This window comes from Oryctolagus cuniculus, chromosome 8 (genome assembly GCF_964237555.1).
Source record: "Oryctolagus cuniculus chromosome 8, mOryCun1.1, whole genome shotgun sequence".
NCBI classification, from domain to species: domain Eukaryota; kingdom Metazoa; phylum Chordata; class Mammalia; order Lagomorpha; family Leporidae; genus Oryctolagus; species Oryctolagus cuniculus.
This window is the reverse complement of record NC_091439.1, coordinates 97,674,941-97,694,254: the sequence shown is the minus strand read 5'-3', so window position 1 is coordinate 97,694,254 and position 19,314 is coordinate 97,674,941. Positions and strand designations below refer to the sequence as shown.

Genomic DNA, 19,314 nt, shown 5'->3' with positions numbered 1-19,314 from the left:
TCAAGCAAGTCAGATGACTGTGTCTGGTAAAACACTGGCTAAAAAGGACAAGCTGGTTTACAAAGCAGCACTTGAAAGTAAAATTATCTCCACCTGTTAATAGATCAGCTGAGGGGGGGGGAGTCTGTTCTCAGAAGTAAACAGAAGTCAATCAATGTGGAAATATCAGCTGACCCCTCACTTGGTGCAGAATATCATCCCTCTGCCCAGCCCAGTGGACTGTGAATTCATAAGACAAAATGCTATTCTTATAACAAATATCATGGTTGGTTTTTGTGTTCTTGAAACTATTATGACCTGGAGCCAAGCTAATACCATTGGCACTTTAGAAAGCCATTAAGCTAAGGAGGCAGTAGAAAACATTTACCCAAAATCCACTTCTTTGCAAAAATTGAGGTCAGATCCTAAGAAAATGTACCTAGTACTTTAGGCCACATGTTTTCTAAGAAGACTAGTTTCTTCTTTTTTTACGTCACAATCAGGAGACACTAATATAGAAAATTTTATCAATCTTTTTCCTACCCTTATTATTTCTTTGGAAGATCAAAGCAAAAGAAGATATGGGAAAAAAAAAAAAGGTCTAAAATGAGATTAGAAGCCTAAGCAGCTTCCATGGAATTTTTTTTTTTTTTTTTTTTTTTTTTTTTGTATTTCACTTTTTGCTTCATAATTGAACCTTGCTGGTCTGAAGCTCCAGGAGACCCTGTTGTTCTTCGCCACACCTCCTCTCACAGCTTTCCCTTCAGTGATGATGCTGATGACCCTGGCGGTTAGGTGATGGTGATCAGGAACATCAATCTTTGTTCCTCCTCTAGGATAGCACTTGTGGCCCCCATATTGAATGCTGGCAAATATTTCTTCAGGCCCAGCAATGACTTTGAGGCAGACAGTATTTTCCATGTTTTTCGAATTCAGAAGCTGAGATTCCTAGATGTAAGCAAATTCAAACAAAAATTTAAAAGTACTGAAAATAATTAAAATTTACTGAGTGCTTAACTGTGCCAGACACTCTACTGGGGGCTTTGCAAAAGGTTAACTCACAGCAGCCCCACAAGGCTGGGCAGCATCATCCCTACATGACAAGTGCAGAACCAGAGGCTCAGGGAACCTACGTGACAGGCACAGAACTGGAGGCATGTTTTCTACTATTCTTTCAAGGAACAGAAATCACTTATTTTACAGAAATATGGGAATTCTGCTTACATTGGATTGGAGAGTGTTTTCAAAAGTATCTGTTGGATTACAAAGATCTTTTCATGATAGAGGAAAAAGCCAGAGCCAACCACCTTGAAAGAATACTTGCCATACTTAACAGAGAATGCTTCCTCTATCAGTGTGTAACTGGTTCCTGAAGTTTAAGCATTAAGGAATATTTTCTTTTAGGAAGGGAGGGGGCTGGCCGGTTTCTATCCTGTGTTTTGAAAGTAGGAATTAACTGTTAGCTGTTTTCCTATATGACATCCAGTTGAGAGGAAATTTGTGTAAAATGGTTAATGAGGAGAGAGTCCCCCAAACAGAAGACTTCTTTCTGTGCAGTTCCTACCTACAGGAATCTGAACTGGAAATGGAGAGAGAGTGATTTAAAAAAAGAAGGAAAAAACACAAAAACAAAACAGGTGAAAAGGCCCTGAAGAGCAAGTTAACCTGATGAGAAATTTTACTTAAGATAGCTTCCATGCATAGGACAAATGTTGAATTAATTTGTTATTGAAGCAAATAACAACATTTGGCTTTCTAGCACTCTAATCAAAAGAATTGAAGAGAAACATACTGTTGTTCAAAACTAACTAACTAATATGGGATACTGCCTTCTCAAGTTCATGTAGTTCTAGCAGATAGTATGAGCTGGGCTCCAATATTTTTAAAATTCAGTTTCATAAATATTTACTGTATATCCAAAGCTGGGGTACTGAGAATTAAAAGGTTATGCCTTTTGTTCTTAAGTATTTCTTAATCAAATACCAGGCATCTAGGGTGCCAATAGAGTGCTACATGACTATAAATAGAAAAACCATTAGGATTCATCTAATGTGTTTACATTCTCACCCACATGTTCATAGAGGACCTGACACCTAGCATTTTCCATATCTTCATGTTAGCAGATATCCAGAATGGTGCATGAGCTAGCAGAAATAACAACTACTGATTGTTTTCTGGTTGAACAGTGATGAGGAAGAGTGGAAAGCAATAGATTTTCAACAATCCTTTCCACTTTTTTTTTTTTTTTTGACAGGCAGAGTGGACAGTGAGAGAGAGAAAAAGAGAGAAAGGTCTTCCTTTTGCCGTTGGTTCACCCTCCAATGGCTGCCGTGGCCAGCGCGCTGCAGCTGGCGCACCGCGCTGATCCGATGGCAGGAGCCAGGTACTTCTCCTGGTCTCCCATGGGGTGCAGGGCCCAAGTACCTGGGCCATCCTCCACTGGACTCCCTGGCCACAGCAGAAAGCTGGTCTGGAAGAGGGGCAACCGGGACAGAATCCGGCGCCTCGACCGGGACTAGAACCTGGTGTGCCGGCGCCGCTAGGCGGAGGATTAGCCTAGTGAGCCGCAGCGCCGGCCAATCCTTTCCAGTTTTTTTTTTTTTTTTTTTTTTTTTTTTTTTTTTTTTTTTTTGACAGGCAGAGTGGACAGTGAGAGAGAGAGACAGAGAGAAAGGTCTTCCTTTGCCGTTGGTTCACCCTCCAATGGCCGCCGCGGCCGGCGCGCTGCGGCCGGCGCACTGCGCTGATCCGATGGCAGGAGCCAGGAGCCAGGTGCTTTTCCTGGTCTCCCATGGGGTGCAGGGCCCAAGCACCTGGGCCATCCTCCACTGCACTCCCTGGCCACAGCAGAGGGCTGGCCTGGAAGAGGGGCAACTGGGACAGAATCCGGCGCCCCAACCGGGACTAGAACCCAGTGTGCCGGCACCGCAAGGCGGAGGATTAGCCTAGTGAGCCGCAGCGCCGGCCCATCCTTTCCAGTTTTTAAAAATATACAGACTATATACTTGATTTGTAAATGCCCACAGAAGAGTTTATAATGTCCACTTTTTAAGTTACTGACATTTTAGAAAAGTTATTTCTGTCCAAAATATTTCATTTCTGGATTTCCTTTTCTCTGTTATTCTTTCTCATTCACTCAGTAAAATGACTGTAGTTTCTCATATCCCTAGTGTATAACCTCTCTAAAAGAGACAAAGCAAACCAAATAAACAGAAAAACAAACATCACGACTTTTTGTCCAACTACAGCTATAGGAACATAGGTTAACTAGGCAAGTGACATTTTTACACGCTATTCTGCACCACCCCAATCAAATAATCAAATGGTGATTAACCATTTGTTTCATTTCAGCATGCCAAGAATCAAGCACTATAAAGTGATGAGCGTAGGAAAAAACTACACTATTGAACTGGAAAAACCTGTAAGTATTTCTTTATTATTGATGAAATTTCTCTTGAGTCCTACTCGGCCTAACTTGTCGAACACAAAAAGAGGTGGGGGAAAAAAGAACAAGCAGACTTTTCCCTAGGGACCTAGTTCTGGCCAAAAATAGCCAAGTGGAGGAGCTGTGGGGGAGGCAGATATCCAGGGTGAGAAAGAAGGTGCAAGAAGAGTAGAAGACACCCTGCTTCTAAAGATGCTTGCATTACAATGCTTTCAGAGAGAGAAAACTATTTTTATTAAACATGCTTTATGTCCTCTCACTATATGTCTTTAAATGTGCCCATTTTTAATAGGAAGAATCTGTGAATGCTTAGTTCTCTAATACTTCCCATGCAGGATTTCAGAAATCCCCTCTGAAAATCAACATGGCAGTGAAGAAAGGGTTTTTTCTTGGTCTTTTTTTAAAGATTTATTTTATTTATTCGAAAGGGGGGAAAGAGACAGAGAGAGAGAGAATAAGAAAGATCTTCCATCCGTTGGTTCACTCCCTCAATGGTTCCAATGGCTGGGGCTGGACCAGGTGAAAACAAAGAACCTAGAACTCCATCCTGGTCTCCCATGTGAGTGCAGGGGCCTCAAGTACTTGGGCCATATTCCACTGCTCTCCCAGACACATTAGCAGGAGCTGGATTGGAAATGAAGGAGCTGGGACTCAAACCAGTACTCCCATGGGATGTTGGTATTGGAGGTGGCCACTTAACCCACTGCGCCACAACATCAGCCCCCCCCCTTTTTTTTTGCCAGGCAGTTAGTGTGTGTGAGAGTTATAGACAGAGACAGAGAGAAAGGTCTTCCTTCTGTTGATTCACCCTCCAAATGGCCTCTATGGCCAACGCTGTGCCGTTCCGAAGCCAGGAGCTGGGTACTTCCTCCCAGTCTCCCATGCAGGTGCAGGGATCCAAGCACCTGGGCCATCCCTCCACTGCCCTCCCGGGCCACAGCAGAGAGCTGGACTGGAAGAGGAGCAACTGGGACTAGTACCTGGCGCCCCAACCGGGACTAGAACCCAGGGTGCCAGCACTACAGGCAGAGGATTAGCCAAGTGAGCCATGGCGCTGGCCCCCTTTTTGTTCTACAACCTCCTCTCACTTTAGCTGGCTTATCATGAATATAACCGTCATCACCAGATGTGTTAAGCACACTTACATATATCATTTAATGAAGTCTTTATCATGACCCCAAAGTAGGTATTGTCATGTGTATTATATAGGTGAGAAAATTGGTATTTACAGTGGGTTTAACCAATGAGAATGTGGCAATGTGGCCTACATTCTAGAATGTTGAACAAAGGGACTAGAGCTGTGCGATGTTACACTGTAGTGGTGGGATGACTGGGCCAGTTAGATGTCTCTGGACATCATTTAAATAGAACTCGTTTCTCTAAAAATGAGCTCCTAGTCCTCTACCTCTCTGTGCTCGTGTTAATCAACTAAAGAAAAAGGGACAGTGTGGTTGACTTGCTTGGATTTTTCATCAGAGCGCTTGTAGAAGGCAGCTGCAGGTTCATGCAGCCCACTTACACCTGTCCACAAAATGCATCCCAGAGCTTCTCAGTTCTCAGATCCATGCCTGTTCTGGCTTTCTCAACAAAGTTCTAATGATGGAGGATGATAAGTACATTTCTAAATACTAATACAAATAATCAAGTGACTAGAAGCAATTGCCAGAGAACAATAATGGGTTTTTAGAAAATGGTGATTGGGCTCATTTCTGCCATTGTCCGTGCATACAGTCCATAGTGTAAGGAAAACCGAACGCCTGGATTATTATCCCTTCTTTCACCTCTGTAACCCTACCCCTTAACTAGATTGTATTTTTGTGAATTCCTTTTATGCTTCAAGGTTCACTGGGATATTCAGGTTTAACCTGATATCATTTGTCTAATAATACTGGTTTAAGGAGCTAGAGACAAATTTCAGTTACAACTAGACCTCAAACTGTCCTTTTATATTGATATTAAAATGCTCAAATTCTCAGACTCTAAGAGCACCTTGGATTCAATCAGGAGAAACCAAATATGATTAATTAAAGCAAAAATGAATTTATTATAACATCAAATGACTGGAAGGTTAGCAAACCTTCAGGGACTAGAAAGCATTTATTGAGGAAGCTGTTATCTTCCTTGTTCTCAACTCAAGTTCACATTTCAGGAAGAGAGCATGTTCTGGCCTAATGTGGGTCCTATTCTTATGCTGTAACTGGGAGAAAGCAAGGTATCTGATTATGTCTACCAGATTTTATCCATTGGGAAAGGGGGAAATTCTCAACAGAAAATTGACACGTGGTTGTTGCTGTTGATTCTTCTCTTAGGATTCGTTCTGAGAGGAGGAGCGTGGTGGGGGCAAGAGCACAGAGTCACCACACAGACCCCGGGAGTCGGGTGAAAGCAGGCCTGAGGCGGGCAGCCTGCAGACTCGTTTATTTCAGTTGCCACAGCAGCTTATATAGCCAAGACAGCCAATCCGGTCAAGGGGCGGTTTATGCCTTAACCAATCATAGCCTGTTTCCAGGCAGGCTCTGTTGCCAGGTGGATTTCAAAGCCATTCCTGAGTAACTGAAGCTTGCTTGCCAGTGGCCATCTTGGCACGGCCTTCTCATTCCACCACACATGGTTAGTCAGAAATAAATAAGACACATGGACAGGTAAAACTACAGTCACATAAACCACTTACATGAGGGATTCATCTTGGGGAGATCAAGAAATACGTAGTAATCTACGTTGAATTTCGGCTGAACCCTCTCTTACTCTAACTTTACCCAGCTAACTACACTAAACCCTCTCACTTTGTCTTTATACAGGTAACACTCCCAAACCTTTTCAGTGTCATTGATTATTTTGTGAAGGAAACTCGAGGAAATTTGAGACCATTTATATACTCATCAGATGAAAACCTTGGTATGTTCTTCATTTTACTGCTGTGCTAAAAAAAATCAAAAAAACAAACAAACAAAAAAACAAAGAACCCCCCCCCAAAAAAAAAAAAAAACAACTCTACATATGATTTGTAATACCGGCCAGGTAGGAACTGTAGTTTAGCCTTTAAATCTACCTACGTGGAAATAATTTTGCTAAAGAGTCTATAAAAATAAAGGAGTAGCAATGTATCCTTGTGGATCTACTACAGATCCATTTTAGGGAATGAAAAGCTCTGAGGCATGTATTATGACTATGAACTTCACTCCATTATTCTACTGGGCTTACTCAAACAATTTAGAGACAAGAGAAAAATCATAACCAGAGTCACAGAAACCACCAAAATGGGAGTTTAAAGGGATACTCTGTCAAAGATGTTAGATGTTCCAGAGAGAATAAAAGGGATGAGGGTGAAGGAGAGTTTGTGGAAATTGACCAGTAGGCTTCACATTGTATTCTGTTATAAAGGCAGAAGTCAAATCGGAAGATAAGTAAGAATGAGTGGGTGGTGAGAAACTACAGATAAAGATTGTAGTTATGACATGCTACAGAATTTGTGGGTCCTTTAATCATAAATTAAGAATCTCAAAACAGACCAAGAACTCAAACAAGGGACACTGTGCAAAGTTCGCATGGCCATTATAGGGTCATGATTTGGCCTAGCAGAGTAAGCTGGATGTGATAGTCTTTTGCCTGTCCTTTGCAACAAACTGTGCTCTGTGTGATCACTGGAAAACTGTAATTAGGATACATAAACTATATCCAACTTGTTTGGACTGGAGTTACCAAAACACATCCCTGTTCCTACAGAGTATGAAAGAAACAACTATTTGGCAACCTGCATCACAGACATATCTGGAAAAGCTACTTCAAAGGACAGCAAGTGTAAAAGTCTGAGTTCTTAAACATCACTATGCACTGGTGATGCTAACTAACGATAGCAGCAAATCTCAAAAGCTCAAGAATCTGAAGGAAGTTTTAGAAAATCACCAAGTACAGTGTCTTACTCTGGACAGGGTCACCTGCACACCAGCTCAGGAAACGCATCTCAGATGTGACCATTCAGCTTGGTTGGCATTTTCTAATGTTAGAGGGCTCACTGACATTGGAGGCACCATGGTTCACTTCTGGGCATTTAGAGAATTCTTCCTTGAGTCTGAAAAAGTCTTTCCTTTATCTCCCACATATTAATTCATTGTCTGGTTTTGAAGCAACATAGGCTCTTATGCAGCTCATTGAATATTTAGAGTTGGCCCATAAAGTCTCCCCTTAGTCTTTTCTCTCTATGCCATCTAAATTATTGGTTCCTCTCACTCTCATCTTTGACATTCTCTGTTCACTAGTTTCTGAATATAATCCCTTAAAAATGTAACTACAAGCGACAAACACATTACTGTAGGAATGGGCAACATAACACATTATCTAAGCTTTATGCAAGAAAAAAAATCACCTAACAGAATTTTCTGGAAATGAGCTATTACTATAAGCTGCCACCAATCCCCTCACTTATTCAGGACAAATCATTTCCTGTAATATCTAAAATAAAATTTGGGGGGAGAGGGAAGAAAATCCAACATAACTTGCCTCCTTCATGGATGATCTAATGCCATGTAACAAACCAACCCCAAACATAGTGGTTAAATCAACAGCCATTTGACGTGAGCACAGTTCTGTGGATCAGGAACCTGAGATTCAGCGGGACGGTTCTCCTAGTCTCACTTGGTGTCATGAGACTGCCAGCAGCCGGTGGCTAGGCTGGGGCTGTGTGGTCCCGGTTAGCCTCGTTCCCACACCCAGCGCTGCCTGTCAGTTGGAGCTTGCTGAGCCACTCTTCACCTGTTCTCCAGTCCCTGAGGAGGTTAGTCCAGGCTCTCTTACCTGAGGTCTCAGAGCAGCAGGCAGAGAGGGGTGATGGCATGTCCTTGGGCATTCTTAATGCTGGAGAGGAAGTACAGATAGCATCCTTGGAGCTTTTAAGAAGCGTGAATTGAGTAATTCAAGTGTGATATGTGTTCCATGCAGGGCTATTTTTTCTTTCCTTCTATTTATAAAAAATGCTTTTTAAAATTCACATACAGTAAAATTCATACAGTCCTACGAGTTTTGACAAACACTACCACAATCAAGAAACAGAAGTTTCTATCATCCAAGAAATGCCCTCACATTCTTCATTATAGTCAGCACTTCTTCCCAGCAGCAACCCCTGGCAACCACTGTTTGGTATCCATATCTATATTTTTGTCTTTTCCAGAATGTTTTATAAATGGAATCACAGGGCCGGCACCGCGGCTCACTAGGCTAATCCTCCGCCTTGTGGCGCTGGCACACCAGGTTCTAGTCCCCGTCGGGGTGCCGGATTCTGTCCCGGTTGCCCCTCTTCCAGGCCAGCTCTCTGCTGTGGCCAGGGAGTGCAGTGGAGGATGGCCCAAGTGCTTGGGTCCTGCACCCCATGGGAGACCAGGATGGGTGCCTGGCTCCTGCCATCGGATCGGCGCGGTGCGCTGTCCGCAGAGCGCCGGCTGCGGCGGCAATTGGAAGGTGAACCAGCGGCAAAGGAAGACCTTTCTCTCTGTCTCTCTCTCACTGTCCACTCTGCCTGTCAAAAAAAAAAAAAAAAAAAAAAAAAAAAAAGGAATCACAGTATCAAATCTTTCAAAACTGCTTTCTTTCACTCATTGCAATGTCTCTGAGACTCATGTACATGTGTATTACTGGCTCATTCTTTTTTGTTGCTGAAAAGTATTGCACTACATACAAGTACCAATTTGTTTATTCACTCACCATTAGTATTGTCACTATTATTTGCAATTATTAAACTACATTACTGTATTTTTCAGAGTGCTGTACATACTCTGGATAAGTTGTCAGGTGATTTGCAAATATTTTCTGTCTATAGTTTCTCTTTTCATTCTTTTTAACAGTATGTTTTCCAATCAGAAGTCTAAAATTTTGATAGAGTACAAATAATATTTTGCTATACATTCTATTTTTTGGTGTTGTATGTGAGACTTGTTCACCTAACCTATGATAACAAAGATTTTTTTTTTTTTTATTTTAGACGTGTTACAATTTTATATTGTACATTTAGGTCTATGATTCATTTTGTTTCTTTTTTTTAATTTTTTTTTTTTTTTTGACAGGCAGAGTGGACAGTGAGAGAGAGAGAGACAGAGAGAAAGGTCTTCCTTTGCTGTTGGTTCACCATCCAATGGCCGCCGTGGCCAGCGCGCTGCGGCCGGCGCACCGCGCTGATCGGATGGCAGGAGCCAGGTGCTTCTCCTGGTCTCCCATGGGGTGCAGGGCCCAAGCACTTGGGCCATCCTCCACTGCACTCCCTGGCCACAGCAGAGAGCTGGCCTGGAAGAGGGGCAACCGGGACAGAATCCGGCGCCTCGACCGGGACTAGAACCCGGTGTGCTGGCGCCGCTAGGTGGAGGATTAGTCTAGTGAGCCGCGGCGCCGGCCCTATGATTCATTTTGAATTTCTGTGAAAAGTGGAAGAGATGGGACAAGGTTCATCTTACTTGCATTTAGATGTGTAAGTGTTCCAGCACTATTTGTTTAAAAAGATCATCCTTTCTCTATTGAATTCCTTTTGTATCTCTAAAAAAACAATTCACTATATTTGTGTGGCTGTATTTCCATTGATGAATGTTTCTACTCTTTTGTCAAAACTACATAATCTTTTTTTTTTTTTTTTTTTTTTTTGACAGGCAGAGATAGACAGTGAGAAAGAGAGAGAGAGACAGAAAGGTCTTCCTTTTCCGTTGGTTCACCCCCCAAATGGCCACTAGGACCGGTGCACTGTGCTGATCTGCAGCCAGGAGCCAGGTGCTTCTTCCTGGTCTCCCATGCGTGTGCAGGGCCCAAGCACTTGGGCCATCCTCCACTGCATTCCCGGGCCACAGCAGAGAGCTGGACTGGAAGAGGAGCAACTGGGACAGAATAGGGCGCCCCAACCGGGACTAGAACCCAGGGTACCGGTGCTGCAGGCAGAGGATTAGCCAAGTGAGCCGTGGCGCTGGCCAAAACTACATAATCTTGACTACTGTTCTATTTACTTAGGTTGTCTAATTTCTTTCACAGAACTTTGTTGCTTTTAGCCTATAAGTTTTGTACATATATTGTTAGATTTGTAACTCTTTTTTTATATTTTATTTTATTTAATGAACATAAATTTCCAAAGTACAGCTTATGGATTACAATAGCTTCCCCCGCCCCCCATAACTTCCCTCCCACCCACAACACTCCTCTCTCCCACTCCCTCTCCCCTTCCATTCACATCAAGATTAATTTTCAATTTAGATCTGTAACTCTTAATTTTTTGGTGCTATTGTAAATGATGTTTTTAAAATTTCAATTCCAAATAACCACTAGTAGTACTTAAAATATAATAACAGGCTTTTATAGATTTTTTATTCTAAGATTTTGCAAGTCATCATTTTCTAAAACTTTTTTGGTAGATTTGTTAGGCTTTTCTATATAGAAATAATGGTATCTGTGAATAGATAGTTTCAGTTCATTTTCTTTCTCTTTTTTTTTTGTAAAGATTTATTTTATTCATTTGAAAGACAGAGTTACAGAGAGGTCTTCCATCCGCTGGTTCACTCCTCAGACGGCTGCAATGGCTGGAGCCGCGCCGATCCAATGCCAGGAGCCAGGAACCAGGAGCCAGGAGCTTCCTCTGGGTCTCCTACGTGGGTGTACGGGCCCAAGGACTTGGGGCATCTTCCACTGCTTTCCCAGGCCATAGCAGAGAGCTGGATTGGAAGAGGAGCAGTCAGGACTAGAACTGGCGCCCACATGGGATGCTGGTGCTTCAGGCCAGGGCTTTAACCTAATGTGCCACAGCTCTGGCCCCTTCAGTTCATTTTCTAATCTTTATATATTTTATTTTTCTTGTCTTACTGCATTGGTTGGTGTCCAGTGAAATTCTGTATAGAAGCAATCAGAGCGGATATCCTTTCTTTCTTTCTTTCTTTCTTTTTTTTTTTTTTTTTTTGACAGGCAGAGTGGACAGTGAGAGTGAGAGAGAGAGAGGTCTTCCTTTGCTGTTGGTTCAGTCTCCAATGGCCGCTGCGGCCGGCGCGCTGTGGCCGGCGCACTGCACTGATCTGAAGCCAGGAGCCAGGTGCTTCTCCTGGTCTCCCATGGGGTGCAGGGCCCAAGCACTTGGGCCATCCTCCACTGCACTCCTGGGCCATAGCAGAGAGATGGACAGGAAGAGGAGCAACCGGGACAGAATCCGGTGCCCCGACCGGGACTAGAACCCGGTGTGCTGGTGCAGCAAGGCAGAGGATTAGCCTATTAAGCCGCGGCGCCGGCCGAGAGCTGATATCCTTTCCTTGTTTCCAGTTTTAGAGGAAAGCCATCCCATCTTTCATTAACAGAATGTTGCCTGTTTTGTTGTGAAGATGGCCTTTCTCAGACGAGGAAGTTTCTTTTATAGTTACTACTTTGCATGGAAATGTTTTTTGGTTTTTAAACCATGAACTGAAGTTGAATTTGGTCATGCTTTCTTTGCGTCTGTTGAGATGATAGTGTGGTTTTTCTTTTTAGTTTGTTAATATGGTAAATCACATTGATTTATATTTTTTATTAAACATTAAATATACGTACCTGGTTATAATACATTATAAAAATTATTTCTTTCAAAGGCAGAGCAACACAGACAGAAGAGATGGAGGAAGTGACAAACATATTCCATTTGCTGGGGAGAGACAGGGAGAGAAAGAGAAACATACCTTCCATCTGCTAGTTCAGTACCCACATGGCTGCAACAGCCAGGGCTGGGCTGGGCCAAAGCTGGGGGCCTGGAATTCCATCTGTTTCCCACATGGGTGGCAGGGGCTCAAACAGTTAGGCTGTCTTCTGCTTTCTCAGATGCATTAGCAGGAAGCTGGATAGGAAGTGGAGCAGCTTGAAATGTCACTCCAATACAGAATGCTAGTGTCCCAGTGTACCTCAATGTTGGACTCATATTTTTTTAAAAGATTTATTTATTTGAAAGTCAGAGTTACAGAGAGAGAGAGGAGAGGCAGAGAGAGAGAGAGAGAGAGAGAGAGAGAGAGAGAGAGATGGGTCTTCCATCTGATGGTGGTTCACTCCCCAATTGGCCGCAACGGCTGGAGCTGCGCTGATCCAAAGCCAGGAGCCAGGAGCTTCTTCTGGGTCTCCCATGCGGGAGGCCAAGGCGTTAACCCGATGCGCCACAGTGCCGGCCCCTGGACTAATATTTTTTAAATTGTATATATTTATGGTGTAATATGTAATGTTTTGTTGCACATACACATTGTATAATATTTAGTTATGGTAAATATATTTTCAACTGTTTAGCATTTCTTTATAGTGAAAACATAAAAAACCCACTTTTTTAATATAGAGAAATCACAATAAACTAGCATCATCTACCTACTGTGTAATAGAACCCCAGAATTTCTTACTCCTACCTAAACATAACCTAGTATCCATCATCAACTTTTTCAAATCCCTCCCTTTCTAGCTTTTGGTAAGCAAACATATATTTCTAACTCCTAGATCATCTTTTTAAAAAGACTCCATATATATAAGATCATGTGATATTTGTCTTTCTGTGCTTGGCTTATTTCACTTAACATGATCTCCAGTTCCATCCATCCACTTATGCAAGTGATGTAATTTTATTCTTTTTTTTTTTTTTTTTTGACCAAGTAACATCCCATTGTGTATATGCAGATTTTATTTATCCACTCATCAGCTGATAGACACTTTGGGTGTTTCCATTTCCTGGTTATTGTGAATAGTGCTGCAATAAACATGGAAGTGCAGATGTTTCTTTGACAGATGGATTTTCTTTCCCTAGGATAGATACTCAGAAGTGGGGTTGCTGGATAATTCAGTTCTATTTTTTATTGTTTGAGAAATATTCATACTGTTTTCCACAATGACTATTGTTAGTTTTTCTGAATGTATTTTGAAGCTTTGTTATTAGGATATATTTTAGTTTTCTATGATGAGTAATACATCATCCCTGACAAGCACACACTTACTATCTCATTTTCTGTGGATGAGGAGTCTAAGGAAGACATAACAGTCTTCTCCAAGGTTGTAGTCAAAGTATTGTTTTTAGGGCTGGAATCTCATCTGAGATTTGACTGAGGAAGGATCCACTTTAAAACGCACTCAGGTTGTTGGGATAATTCATTTCCTTGTTGATATAGGGATTCACAGCAGTTGACTTCTTCAAGACAAAGCAATGTTTTTGATACTTAAGAGGGGGTTTGTCTATAAAGCAAATCTGCTAGCAAGGTCTTCTATACCATACTCATGTGACTAACCTTTTTCATATAACTTACACAATTGTATTAATATTGAATCATCCTTGTCCACAGTCTACTGGTTAGAAGCAATTTTTAGATTCAACACATCCTCAAAAGGAGGGATTTACACAATGCATGAAGAACATGAAATGGAAATTGTCGCTCCCCCTCTTCATGGAGGAACGACACTAAGCCCTGCCTAGGCTTCATATCCGAGTCACGGCACCATTATGTCGCTCCCCTTCTTCGTGGAGGAGCAACACAGGACCCTGCGCTGTTCTTTCGTCTGCTCGGCCCTCCCCGGGTTTGCTGCTGGTTCTTCCCGGGTTGGCTACTATCCCTTCCACCTCCGTGGAAGGGCAGTTCCCCCTGGCCGCATTCCCCACTTCCGCAGGGGAGCGGCACACCGCCGGCCGGCTTTCTCGGGGGCTGCACGGGTTCCCTTAGATGTTCCCCATAGATGTTCCTGGTGCATGCCGTCTCTCTCCTCCTTTATAGTCCTCCTCCACCAATCCTAACTCGGCTGCCCACACGCCGAGTACGCTGCTCTCCAATCAGGAGCAAGTCCTACAGTTAATTGGTTGAACTGGAGGCAGCTGTGCGGAAGCTGTTTACTTCTCTCCCAGTGCCATATTGTGGGAGAGCAGATGCATAGAATAAGTCTTAATTCCAGTAACTCAGTCTAGTCCGGTTTGCTCCCCACAGAAATCATGTGGGTTACTTTAATCTCTGTCCACTATGAAATGAACAAACTTTTAAGATTTGATATCTTCTTAGTGATTGATATCCTTGCTTTTATATGATTTTCCTTACTTTGATATTAATATAGCCAATCACTCCAGCATTTTTTGTTAATGTTGCATGGTTACTTTCAACCTATTTACTTTTATCTATGTTTCTCCTACTTAAAGTAGGTTTCTTGTGGAAAACGTGTAGTTGAATTCTTATTAGTAAATCCAATCTAAAAATCTCTGACTTTGGATTATTTACGTTTGTCGCTCCCCCTCTTCGCGGAGGAACGACACAGGACCCTGCGCTGTTCTTTCATCTGCTCGGCCCTCCCCGGGTTTGCTGCTGGTTCTTCCCGGGTTGGCTACTATCCCTTCCACCTCCGTGGAAGGGCAGTTCCCCCTGGCCACATTCCCCACTTCCGCAGGGGAGCGGCACACCACCGGCCGGCTCTCTGGGGGGCTGCACAGGTGTTCCCTTAGATGTTCCCCTTAGATGTTCCTGGTGCATGCCGTCTCTCTCCTCCTTTATAGTCCTCCTCCGCCAATCCTAACTCGGCTGCCCACACGCCGAGTACGCTGCTCTCCTCCAATCAATAGCAAGTCCTACAGTTTATTAGTTGAACTGGAGGCAGCTGTGCGGAAGCTGTTTACTTCTCTCCCAGCGCCACATTGTGGGAGAGCAGATGCATAGAATAAGTCTTAATTCCAGTAACTCAGTCTAGTCCGGTTGCTCCCCACAACGTTCACTATGGTTTTTGCTATTGTTGGATTTGTGTCTAATACTTTGCTATTTGTTCTCTGCTTATTACCTATGTTCTCCCATCCTGCCCTCCTGGGCCATGTGAATGCTTTTGAGTATTTCATCTATTTTTTTGGCTATATTTATATTATTACTTAAAGTGGTTGCTCTAGAAATTACAGTATACATAACTAACCTTTTTCAGTCTATTTAGAATTAGTATTTTTATTTCTTTAATTAGTAGATTTGCAGCCCTATTCTCTGCCTTTTGTTAGAGCCATCACAGGGACTGTGTTTACATATAGAAAAACCCCAATGAACAGTGTGATATGTGCTTTTATTTTGAAATACTTTCCATTTTTTATCTGGATACTTATCATTCCTGTTGAAGTTTTTCCTGAAATTCAGTTTTCCTGTGGAATCACTTTCCTGCAACCCAAAGAACTTCTGAGTCTGTTCAGTTTCAGATATTTTAGTTATGCTTTTGACATTTGTTTTTAGTTTTTGTCTTTGAAAACGTATCTTTTAATTCAATAGTTTTATGACTGCCTCATGAAGCATACATGCTTTAAGCCTTTTAGTTCAACTGTGTTATCTAGTATTTGCATTTTTCCCCTTGAGAATTGGTCACATTTCTCAGGTTTTTTTGTGTATTGACAAATTCCTGGCTTTTTCTGTAAGTAATTTTGGGTTGCATATTGAGCATTATGTCATAAGCTTCTGGGTTGTGATTTTTTTTTTTAAACCAGGAAATCCTCCTGATGAGACTGGGCCTATTGTGTCTCACTTTCTGTAGGATATTGTCCCAGCATGATTTCAAAGCCTGTTATGCTGCTTTGTGTCTGTGTACCTCAGAGATTATCAGCCTGGACTGGGCAGTGGTTTACATTTTACTTCAGTTCTCAATAATTCTGCTATCTGTTTTGTATCTGTTCTTTGCAAGGATAGCTCAGAGGCCAATCTGGAACCCGTGCCACCTTCATACACATAATGAAAGGATCCCCCTTTCTAGATCTTTCCTCTCCAGGATCTCCCCAACGTCCTCTAGCTGCCAAGGGGTCCTTTTCACTTGATTTAGCTAGAAAGATGCAGTTTAGAGTTGTCGCCACCTGTGTTGTCATGCACTTCGGGGGGATGAGGGCTTCCAGAAGTTATGTAAAAGAACCACAAAAAAGTAATGCCAACTCTCCCCTCCTCTGAGTGCTCATTCTGGGGTGTGCTTGGCCAGAAGAGATGAATTTTCCTGGGCGACTTAGGTGCACATGTTGCTACTGCTGCAGAACAGCACCCTGACCACCTAAAAGGCAGGGCCAGGAAAGAAAAACTAGACAACAGAAAGGAAGGACCAAAGATGTGCTGTTGAGGGAAACACCATTTCAGTCATAGGATTAACAAGTGACAAAAACAGCTGGACTTGGAAAGGCACACGGAAAAGGACTTCAAATAATCAGTAACCCCTGTAGAGTAAAGGCAGAAAAATGGAGAGGAAGCTTGGAAGAACGAATGAGAGGGGAAACAGGACTTTTAAGCAAACTTTGGAAGTCTGGAATTGTTCCAGGAATTTGGTTGTGGTGCAATTGGACTACTGGAGCAACTTAGCTTTATTTGCCTCAGCCGGCAAACGGCAGTTGCAAAGCCTTTCAGGGTTCAAATCTGTTTATAATAAAACACTAAGTAAAAGAAAATGAAATTTTATTTGATTTTGCTAACCCATATGAACAGCTTTCTCTTTGAACACCAGAAAGCAAGAGCAATGATGGAACCAGAATAGTTAAGATATTTCAATTTATTTTTTTATTTTCAACTTTTATTTAAAAAATATAAATTTCCAAAGTACAACTTTTGAATTATAGCAGCTTTTCCCCCTCTAACCTCCCTCCCACCCACAACCATCCCATCTCCCACTCCCTCTCCCATCCCATTCTTCATGATTCATTTTCAATTATTTTATATACAGAAGATCAACTTAGTATATACTAAGTAAAGATTTCAACAGACTGCACCCACAAAGGCACACAACGTATAGAGTACTGCTTGAGCAGTAGTTTTACCATTAATTCTCATAGTACAACATGTCAAGGGCAGAGGTCCTACATGGGGAGCAGGTGTACAATGACTCCTGTTGTTGATTTAACAATTGACATTCTTATTTATGACGTCAGTAATCACCCAAGGCTCTTGTCATGAGCTGCCAAGGCTATGGAAGCCTCTTGAGTTCGCCAACTCTGATCTTATTTAGACAAGGTCACAGTCAAAGTGGAAGTTCTCTCCTCCCTTCAGAGAAAGGTACCTTCTTTGATGGTCCGTTCTTTCCACTGGGATCTCATTCACAGAGATCTTTCATTTAGGTTATTTTTTTTTTTTCCCACAATGTTTTGGCTTTCCATGTCTGCAAAACTCTCATGGGCTTTTTAGCCAGATTCGAATGCCTTAAGGGCTGATTCTGAGGCCAGAGCACTGTTTAGGGCATCTGCCATTCTATGAGTCTGCAGTGTATCCTGCTTCCCATGTAGGATCATTCTCTCCTTTTTAATTCTATCAATTATTTGCAGACACTGGTCTTATTTATGTAATCCCTTTGACACTTAATCCTATCTTTTTGATCAATTATGAACTTAAACTGATCACTTTAAACAAGTAAGATGGCATTGGTACATTCCACCTTGATGAGATTGAATTGGAATCCCCTGGTACGTTTCTAGCTCTACCATTAGGGGCAAGTCTGAGAGAGCATGTGCCAAACTGTACGTCTCCTCCCTCTCTATTCCCACTCTTATATTCAACAGGGATCACTTTTCAGTTAAATTTAAATGACTAAGATAATTGTGTGTTAATTACAGAGTTCAACCAATGGTATTAAGTAGAACAATTTATTTTTCTTAATTTTAGTAATCAGCAGTTTAAACTAAAAGTCACTTCAAAACGTAGTATAGTACATAAGTGATGTTAAATTAATGGAAAGAAAAAAGATTACCTAGAGAAAAAATTTATTAGGAATCAAGTTACAGGTTTGGGAGAAAATAAAAATTAAAAAGCACTTGAATATTCGGTATTTCACTAACATTTACTAAACATACTACCAATGTTCCAGGCATAAGCAGGACAATCAACACCTGTTGAAAATAAGCAATCACCTTTTTTCCTGATACTGACTCTTTAATTAAATTTTTCCCATTCATAATTTCTAGGCCAAGAACCCAATGTAGAGGGAAGAATTGAGAAGCTGAAGAAAATTCCACACAATGAATGAAAGAGAATATGCAACCTACCTTCATGTATCCTGGTTAATTCCTATTTTCAAAAGGAAGATTTCACTTTTAAGGAAAATCTGTTTTCCTGAGCTTTACCACCAAATCATTCACTGTAGCATACAATTTTATCATATCAGAATGAAACCAGTTCACTGGAAAACAACAGAATGGCTGTGGGACTAACTCGGAGATACATGTGCTGCCATGCACTGATATAAGCTAAAAGATATACTACATTCTAAGTGGACTTTTTATTTTCTTAGGTTTCAACTAAATGTATTTCCTCTATATAATTCCCACAGTAGATTCTTTAGTCCTCCTAAATCCTACCAATTCCCAAGAAATCTCACTAGGTTTTACAGAAATCTAACTTGACAAATTATTAAGTTAAAGGCCAGAGACACAAAATATACTAGAAGTTTTCCAACGGAAATTCTCTATGCCACATTTTGATGAAATAAATGAAATTTACATATTTTGTTTTTTCCTAAAGCCATCTTTTTTGCTGGTTCAAAATCAACTTAAACTTCCTTGCAAGGATGGTAAAAAGCTATATCATTATCTTTTTTCACAAGTATGATAAAGAATGAGTGTTATAATAATTAACCTGAGTTCCCTGAAAATACTTACCCTGGGGCAAGTGCTTGGCCTACCATTTATAATTTTTTTTTTTATTTTTTCATTCAACAGCTGTATTTTTTTTTCTTTTTTTCCCCTAGAGAAACCTTTTATTTAAGGAATACAAAATTCATGCATTTCATAAGTACAACTTTAGGAATATAGAGATTGTTCCCATGATACTCTCCCTCCCACCCACACTCCCGTCTCTCTTCCACTTCCCTCTCCCATTCCCAGTCCCATTCTCCACTAAGATCCATTTTCATTCAACTTTATACACAGAAGATCAACTCTATACTAAGAGTTCAACAATTTGCACAAAAAAAGTAAAACATAACAA

General features: G+C 41.5%; 1 protein-coding gene across 1 annotated transcript in view; it reads left to right on the top strand.

The window, feature by feature from the left end:
• The window catches only part of STAP1 (signal transducing adaptor family member 1), a 65,225-nt gene extending 46,394 nt beyond the window's left edge, over positions 1 to 18,831 (top strand). The window contains exons 8-10 of the mRNA XM_051819773.2: positions 3,331 to 3,400; positions 6,223 to 6,319; positions 18,294 to 18,831. Coding sequence (XP_051675733.1) covers positions 3,331 to 3,400; positions 6,223 to 6,319; positions 18,294 to 18,355 — 229 coding nt within the window. The 3' untranslated portion in view covers positions 18,356 to 18,831. The remainder of the gene's footprint in view (positions 1 to 3,330; positions 3,401 to 6,222; positions 6,320 to 18,293) is intronic.
• The last annotated feature ends 483 nt before the right edge of the window (positions 18,832 to 19,314 follow it).